Genomic DNA, 8,758 nt, shown 5'->3' with positions numbered 1-8,758 from the left:
ATCGTAATTTGTGGCATCGTTCCCAAGTACCCTTAACATTTTTTTTTATACATTTTACCTTTTGTGTCCCTCAAAGTTCTTTAAAAAAAATAGAAAAAAGGTGGAACGTTCTTGCATCCCTTCAGTACACAAAGGAATTCTCCTGAAGCGGCGGCTGACCCGGCGAGGACACGGGAATTACGGAAGGCGAGGGAGGCGGCCGTGACCCCCTTGTGCTGCCCTTCGTTATTTGAATATTCTAAGTTTCATTAATTAATTTTGTCATGTCGGCACGAGACACCTACGCGCCGTGATCGTGATTAGATGGGAGTGAATGCAGCAGTGATGGGCGGAGGGGAGCGTCTGTAGGGTGCGGGCAAGGCAGACATGGTGCTGAGATGCCTTCGAAGGGTGCGGGGAAGGGAATGGCAAAGGTAAAGGTGGGTGCAAACTCTACAGCTGCGCGTCGGAAGGCCGAGAAAACAAAATACATGGCTTGAAAAGAGTTCCAGAGTGGTGTGGGAAAGCCTGCATGTAAAAATTGAATATATTGCTGGAAAAGGATTCTATAACGGTGTGGGAAGGCCGGTAATAATAAAATACATGGCTTGAAAAGAGTACTAGAGTGGTGTGGGAAAGCCTGCATGTAAAAATTGAATATATTGCTGGAAAAGGATACTGTAACGGTGCGGGAAGGCCGGTAATAATACAATACATCGCCTCAATACTAAAATGATGTGGGAATGCCGGTAGTAAGAAAAATACATGGCTTGAAAAGAGTACTAGAGTGGTGTGGGAAAGCCTGCATGTAAAAATTGAATATATTGCTGGAAAAGGATACTGTAACGATGCGGGAAGGCCGGTAATAATAAAATACATCGCTTTAACACTAAGATGATCTGGGAAGGCCGGTAGAAAGAAAAATATATGGCTTGAAAAGGATAATAAAATGGTGTTGGAAGGGCTGTAGAAAATAAAATACGTAGCTTGAATAGGCTCCTAAAATGGAACGCTAAATCTTGACAGTGAATGAGAACGCGGAAACCCAAGAATAGAAAATTATGTCGACGGTTTTATTGATAAGAAGGAATGTTTTCAGTTAAGCGAAAAGCAAAGGACACATAACGTTGCAGACGATTGCAAAATCAGGATAATTGGGTTAATATATTACGGACTTTTAAAGGCTTATCAAATACAAACACATTAATTAACGTACGCAGACTCAAAGACAAACAGCAGCAACACGGACGAAATATATTGCGGGCTCTTACAGGCTTATGGAATACTAACTGATGCAGCACGCACATTAATTAGCATACACATACACAGAGACAAACAGGAACAGCACGAACGTAGAGATTAGCAGGGACAGGCAATGGAGTTCTGATATCTGGATGAATATTGTGAAGCATCGTGTGTCGTGGAGAAATGTAGCTTCGTACTGGACTCCAAGGCTTGACCACTATGGGTACGAGAGAGAGAGAGAGAGAGAGAGAGACTAGGAAGAGTAATGGAGTTTGAGAAAGTAAGAAAAACAGCACCTTCATCCACCCCGGTGACGAGTAAGGAAGGGCATGCGAGCGGCGGTCACCTCAGAATGTGCCGCTCAACGGGGGTGGCGTGATATGAAGGTGGTGAAGAGAGAGCCGCCAGGAGGAAGACAGGACGCCCCCCACCCCGGTACTGGGTTGTTGAGAAATGCAGGAGGGCGTGGCTCCTGGCGGCTCCTGTGACTGTACTGCGTCACTGCCAGGCCCAGCTTTGTAAGCGGTCCTCGAAGAGCAGCAGGAAGGTGAGCACGGTGAGTGGAAGAAAGAATACCATGCTGTTCATTAAGGCGTGCACCCAGGGGCTCCCCATCCCCAGGGGCCACTGCTCCTGGGGCGGCGCTGGCTCTGGCTCAGGGACGAAAGGCGATGGGTCGTAGATTTCCAGTGATACTGACTCCCCAAAGTCAATCACTTGCGGTGACGAGTCCTGCCCAACGTACGGCTCCGGCTCATCGTCATGTTCGCTACACAGTGGGATCTCGACGAAAGGCGCTGGCTCGTAGAATTCCAGTGATACAGACTCCCCAAAGTCCATCACTGGCGGTGACGAGTCCTGCCCAACGTACGGCTCCGGCTCAGGGACGTGGGCGCTGGACGGTGGGACCTCGACGAAAGGCGCTGGCTCGTAGAATTCCAGTGATACAGACTCCCCAAAGTCCATCACTGGCGGTGACGAGTCCTGCCCAACGTACGGCTCCGGCTCAGGGACGTGGGCGCTGGACGGTGGGACCTCGACGAAAGGCGCTGGCTCGTAGAATTCCAGTGATACTGACTCCCCAAAGTCCAGCACTGGCGGTGACGAGTCCTGCCCAACGTACGGCTGAGGCTCAGTCCTGTTCAGGGCGTAGTAGAGTGCCAGAGTGGATGACTCCCCCAAGTCAACCTCTGGCACAGCAGGGTCCTGAGCGCTGGCAGAAGGGTCTTTGCGGTAGACGCGCGGCACTGTGAACGTCTGGGCGCAGTCTGGAAGGGTTATCACGGCAGGCTGAGGCTCTGCCGGGAAGGCCGGGGCGCTGGGTGAGTGTGGGCGCGTGTTGGTCCCGGAATCCTTGGCGCGGGTCGGTGTCTTCCATACGGGGCACCACAGCTCGACGGCTGTCAGCTGCCTGTGGGTCACGGCGGCGGCTGGGCCCCCGCTCAGTGCCGGCAGGTCATCACCCTCACGGTGACCTGCGCGGCCAGGACTCTGCTGACCCTCGGTGGCCTTTGGCTGCGCAGGGCCTAACGTTTCCTCATCCCCCTTAGGCTGCTGCTGACCAGGGCTGGCCGGCGTGCCCCAGCCACCCTCCCTGTGGCTGAGACACTCGGCGTCCCCCTGGCCGCCATTCCCCCCCGCGCTACCACCATTGCCGCACAACCTCCCGTTGCACGACAAGGCGGTGTAGGCGGCCCCTCGCTGCACCGCCATGTTCTCGCCGCCTGCCAGCTTGAAGGAGAGGAGGGCTGCGTCCCCCCCCGCAGTTCCCTCCCCCAGGGCCAACAGACGGGCGAGCGGCATGGTGGCCGCGAGTACGGGCGCCCCGCGGAAGGTGCACTTCATCTTGATGATCGTGCTGGCGTCCTTCTTCTGCAGCTTGGCGAGGGGCAGGAGCGGCTGCTCCTTGGCCCTGCAGACCTGTGGGCCAAGGCTGCTCACCCAGCCCCGGTGTGGGAAGGTGAATCGTGCCAGCCGTCGCCTTCCCCGCCCCCAGCAGCCTCTCGTGCTGTACGAGAGGGTCAGGGTGTCCACGACGGGGCGGCCGGCCGGCACCTCCGCCACAGCCTTCACCTTCAGCACTGAAGTCTTCTGGCCCATTGCGTTGGAATGTCCTCTGATGGTAAATAAAAAAACTTGTTCGAACCAAGGCAAGTGATGCGAACCGTCTTCTGGGCTGGAGGCTGCGGGGCTGTCTTCCCAGATTTACCCCGCTCTCTTCCTCTTCCCTTCCTCAAGGCGACACCCGCTCCCCTTAACCTTCCTCTAGCTGCATTTCCCTCCTGTACTAATAGTAGTAGTAGTAATAGTAGTAGTAGTAGTAGTAGTAGTAGTAGTACTAGCAGTAATAGTAGTTGTTATAGTATTAGTAGTAGTAATAGTAGTTTTAGTAGTAATAGTAGTAGTAGTTTTAGTAGTAATAGTAGTAGTAGTTTTAGTAGTAATAGTAGTAGTAGTAGTAGTAGTAGTAGTAGCAGTAGTAATATTAGTAGAAGTAGTAATGATGGTAATAATAATGATAATAATAATAATAATAATAATAATAATAATAATAATAATAATGATAATAATAACAATAATAATAGTAATAATAATAATAATAATAATAATAATAATGAAAATAATAATGATAATATAATAATAATATGAATAAGAATAAGAATAAGAATAACAACAGCAACAACAACATAAGGAACAGACACGAATGATACTAAACAACAAGCAGGTTTCGGCCCTCCTCCTCCTCAGTCATCATCATCTCATTTATGTACGTGTGTGACTGAAACACACACACACACACACACACACACACACACACACACACACACACACACACACACACACACACACACACACACACACACACACGATGTAAGGAGAGGATTTGGAAGAGAAAATGGAAGGAGAGGAAAAAAAAAGGTAAAAAAAGAAGTAACAAAGAACAAGAAAGTAATAGAAAATGAAAAGAAATACATAATAAGAGAGAGAGAGAGAGAGAGAGAGAGAGAGAGAGAGAGAGAGAGAGAGAGAGAGAGAGAGAGAGAGAGAGAGAGAGAGAGAGAGAGAGAGAGAGAGAGAGAGAGAGAGAGAGAGAGAGAGAGAGAGAGAGAGAGAGAGAGAGAGAGAGAGAGAGAGAGAGAGAGAGAGAGAGAGAGAGAGAGAGAGAGAGAGAGAGAGAGAGAGAGAGAGAGAGAGAGAGAGAGAGAGAGAGAGAGACGTGTTGGAGGTCAAGGTTGGAGGGGGGCGTTATGTCGCGCGTGTTTGTGTTTGTGTGTAATTTGTGTGGTTGTTTTCTTTCTGGTCTGTCGTATGTGTGGATTTACGTTAGTCGTGTCCCGCGGTGATGAGTCGAGAACGTGTGGGCTGCGAAAACGAGTCCGCGTGAGGGAGAAAAATGTATTTACCTCAACGTAATTTATCACCAAGGCAACCTGTAGGGAAACAACTCGCTTAATTAGGTCGTTTGTTTCCTCACACGCACACTCTCACGCTCACTCGCCCCGCACCTGAAAAGTAAATCAGAGGGAGGAAACTAAACGGTGAAGGGAGAGCAATGGACAGCGAAGGTTAATCACTGTCCTTACCGATTCCTCAAAAGTACCTAATCGTTTGAGGTAAAAAAGTAGATTAACATAAAAAGGGAAGAATAAGCAAGATAAAAAAAAAAAACTTGAAATAGTGTTATGGCAAAATATATCACTGAATGCACAGAGGTATTGATAGTGATGATAAAGGAGGAGAAGGAGAGGGAGGAGAAGGAGAAGGAGGAGGAGGAGGAGAGAAAAATGAGGAATGATGATGATTATGATGATGAAGGCGACATAATTCTTTGGGCTTAGCAAAACACAGTGCGATTTGGAATTTTACTTATTTGTCATCATTATGTAATTGATGTTGTTGTTGTTGTTGTTGTTGAGGACAGCGCCATCGTTGTTGCTACTGATTTGTTGATCCTGCCTTACTTTTTAGACAGGCAACGGTAGAGAGAGAGAGAGAGAGAGAGAGAGAGAGAGAGAGAGAGAGAGAGAGAGAGAGAGAGAGAGAGAGAGAGAGAGAGAGAGAGAGAGAGAGAGAGAGAGAGAGAGAGAGAGAGAGAGAGAGAGAGAGAGAGAGAGAGAGAGAGAGAGAGAGAGAGAGAGAGAGAGAGAGAGAGAGAGAGAGAGAGAGAGAGAGAACAAATAATCTCATCGAATATAAGAACAAACGAAACGAAAAAAAAAGGAAGATATAAGGGGAAGGGCAAGGGAAGCCGAGAATCATCAAGAGAAAATAATGAATGAAAAAGATGGTTGGCAAACAACAAAATGAATGAAAGAAAAAAAACAGAAAAAAAAGAAAAACGTAAGGAAAAAGAAAAAGAAAGAAGAAGAAAGAAAGGAAGAGGGCGAGAGAAAGACAAACCATTACACATAAGCATCAGACGAGAAGTAGTCAAGTCAGAAGTCAAAAAAAAAACCAATAGATATACCATTAGATATATATACAGACCAAACAGCGACATGGAAGAGGAGAGAGGAGGAAGGAAAAAGAAAAGAAAGAGGAAAGAAAAACAATACACAATATAAGGTCAAGGAATGAATGGAATAAAACAACGAATGAATGAATAAGAGGAATAGAGAGAAATGAGAAAAAAAAAAGGAAAAATGCAAAACAAAACGAGTAAAGAGGCGGAAAGGTCAAGAAAAATTAGCCGGAAAAAAAAGGGAGACGAAAAGAAGTAAAGCAAAATTAACCGGAATAGAGAAAGAGGTGGAAATTAAAGAAAAGTTAACCGGAGAAGAGGAAGACGTGAAAAAATAAAGAAAAATTAACCGGAAAAGACGAAGACGGGAAGGAAAAGGAAAGAAATATTAACCAGAAAAGAGAAGGACGTGGTAAGAAAAGAAAGAAGAATTAGCTGGAAAAGAGGAAAGGTAGATGTGAAAAAAAGTAAAGAAAAAGTAACCGAAAAAGAGGAATACGAGAAAGGAAACCAAGGAAAAAGTAACAGGAAAAGGAAGAGAGGAAGAAATGACGAGAAAGTAAAGAAATATTAACCGAAAAAGGAGACGAAAAAAAAAGTAAAAAACAAACAAACCGGAAAAGCAGAAGACGCGTAAAGAAAGTAAAGAAAAAAAATAACCAGTGCGTAATTAATGTGAAAAAGGAAAAAAAAAAACAGGATTAAAAAAAAACGGAAGGTTGGACGCGGAGGACAAAAGCAGAAAACAAACATGTCAGACAAAAGACGAAAGGGGGATAAGACAGTGAAGGTTGGCAGAAGGAACCTCAAGACAAACAGATTAGACAGACGGCGGAAAAATGAAGGAAAATACAGAAGCAAAGAAAAAGAGAAGAGGAAAGGATGAGAACGGAAGTGGAGTAATCTTTAGTGGTATTAAAAAAGTTAACTTGCAGACATGATCATTCTTCTGCTTCTTCCTCCTCTCCTCCTCCTCCTCCTCCTCCTCCTTCTTCCTCTTCTCCCCTCCCTTCCCTTTATCATCATTTACTTATATTTTTCTTATTATTTGTACTCGTCTTTTTTCTCCTCGTCCTCCTCCTCCTCCTCCTCCTCCGCCTTCTTTTTATCTGCCTCCTCCTCCTCCTCCTCCTGCTCCTCCTCCATTTTCTCCTCTCCCTTCCCTTTCTCATCATCATTTACTTATATTTCTTCTTATTATTTGTCCTCGTCTTCTTCCTCCTCGTCCTCTCCTCCTCCGCCTTCTTTTTGTTTGCCTCCACCTCCTCATCCTCCTCCTCTTCCTCCTGGTCTTTCTCCTTCATCCTCTTACCCTTTTTTGCTTTTTATCCTTTTTTTTTCCATTTATTCTTTATTATATGCGACGTCCCTTGTCCTTCACCAGTCTTATTCTCCCACGTCTATTTTTTATCACGGCTTCAGTCATGTAGATAAGAGTCTGCATGCATTCACGTTCATTCCATTTGCGTTCCTCTTTCTTTTTCTCATCTTTGCATACATTTCCTCCTCCTTCTCCTCCTCCTCCTCCTCCTCCTCCTCCTCCTCCTCCTCCTCCTCTTTTTTTTGCGCGCCCACTAACCTTCCACTGATCTTGTCTTTCTCTTCCCCTTCTCATAACTCCTTACAGCCTCACTTTTCCCTCTTCCACAATACAGTTTCTTCCACCTAATCTTCTTCCTTCCCTAACCATCTCTATTTTTTTTCCTTTTTCTCACTTTTTTCTTTAATTTAAATCACTTCTGTCTCTTACACGGGATTTATTTTTTGAGTTTTTTTTTTATAACCGTCTATGTCATCTCCTTTCCTTAAGTCAACTCTCCCTTTTCTTCTTCTATGTACCCTTCGCCCTCCTCCTTATCCTTCTCATTTTACTCACTTCACTCTCTCCGACATTTCCACTCATACATTCATTCGTCTCTTTCTCTTTCTGCCCACTCCCGTAACTCCCACACGGCTCCTCTTCCCGTCCCTCCTCTTCTCCTTCTGCTCCCACTTATTACCCTCACTCCAACATTTCTTCCATCTCCACTCATTCCATTTTTCCTTCCCATTCACACACACGCTTCTCTTCCCTTCCCTCTTTCCTTGTTATCTTCAGTGCTCCTCTCGAGACCTCTCCAGTTTCACATGGCCACGTTTCCTCCACCTGCCCTCCTTTCCCTGTCCTCTTAATTTTCCACAAACACCTGGTGCGGCGGACAGGTGGTCACTCTGGAGGGTACGATGCAGCAGGTGGGGTGGACAGAAGCAAGTGGAGTGGAGGAGGAAGATAGAAGGGCGGCATGGGGAGGCAAGGGGAGGAGAGGAGGGGTGAGTGATGGCTGGAGGAGAGGTGGAGGGGTGGAGAGAAATGGAGAGGCAGTGTCGCAGTGTTTCGGGACAAGGGGATGGCGAGGACAACAGACCGATGATGAAACCTATTGAGTAAGTCTGGTTCTCTGTTTGTCTCTGTCTCTGTGTCTCTGTCTCTCTCTTCCTCTTTCTCTTTCTGTCACTTTCTCTCACTCCCACTCACTCACTCACTCACTCACTCCTCACCCACATACACATATACCCCCCCCCCCCACCCCCACCCTCCACACACGGGGTATCCAGGGATGTGTACTTTCTATTGGCCTTTCAGAAGCCTCGTACAGTTACATCCTGAGGGAGAACTCTAATGCTCTGGTCCTCGCTTCGTCATATCCCTGTAGGACCGCTAGCACGTGTGTGTGTGTGTGTGTGTGTGTGTGTGTGTGTGTGTGTGTGTGTGTGTGTGTGTGTGTGTGTGTGTGTGTGTGTGTGTGTGTGTGTGTGTGTGTGTGTGTGTGTGTGTTTGTCTAATTAGTTTGTCCAGTGGGTGTTTGAGTCATTATCCACGTACAGGTGTGTGTCTGGTAATGATGGCGTTATGCAGGTATATATGTCGTGTGTGTGTGTTTGTGTATGCTTGTGTGTGTGTGTGTGTGTGTGTGTGTGTGTGTGTGTGTGTGTGTGTGTGTGTGTGTGTGTGTGTGTGTGTGTGTGTACGTTTGAGCGTGTTTATTAATTTTTATTTTCTTCTACCTATTTTTCTTCTTCTCCTTTTCCTTC

The 8,758-nt window shown here is 46.5% G+C and overlaps 1 protein-coding gene across 1 annotated transcript; it reads right to left on the bottom strand.

The window, feature by feature from the left end:
• Positions 1-1,495: 1,495 nt before the first annotated feature.
• On the bottom strand, positions 1,496-3,409 carry LOC126985917 (uncharacterized). The gene is made up of 2 exons (XM_050841515.1): positions 2,260-3,409; positions 1,496-2,007 (listed from the first exon to the last, which is right to left on the bottom strand). Exons 1-2 carry the CDS (start codon positions 3,322-3,324, stop codon positions 1,723-1,725), a joined length of 1,350 nt encoding a protein of 449 aa, XP_050697472.1. The 5' UTR covers positions 3,325-3,409; the 3' UTR covers positions 1,496-1,722.
• Positions 3,410-8,758: the final 5,349 nt, after the last annotated feature.

The sequence above is a fragment of the Eriocheir sinensis genome, chromosome 1 (genome assembly GCF_024679095.1).
Source record: "Eriocheir sinensis breed Jianghai 21 chromosome 1, ASM2467909v1, whole genome shotgun sequence".
NCBI lineage: Eukaryota > Metazoa > Arthropoda > Malacostraca > Decapoda > Varunidae > Eriocheir > Eriocheir sinensis.
This window is presented reverse-complemented; position numbering and strand designations above follow the sequence as displayed.

Coding starts and splice junctions, on each gene's coding strand:
- LOC126985917 (XM_050841515.1), bottom strand. CDS start 3,324: ATGGGCCAGAAGACTTCAGTGCTGAAGGTGAAGGCTGTGGCGGAGGTG. Junction 2,008..2,259: donor AGCCAGCGCCTTTCGTCGAG/GTCCCACCGTCC, acceptor CCTTTCGTCGAG/ATCCCACTGTGTAGCGAACA.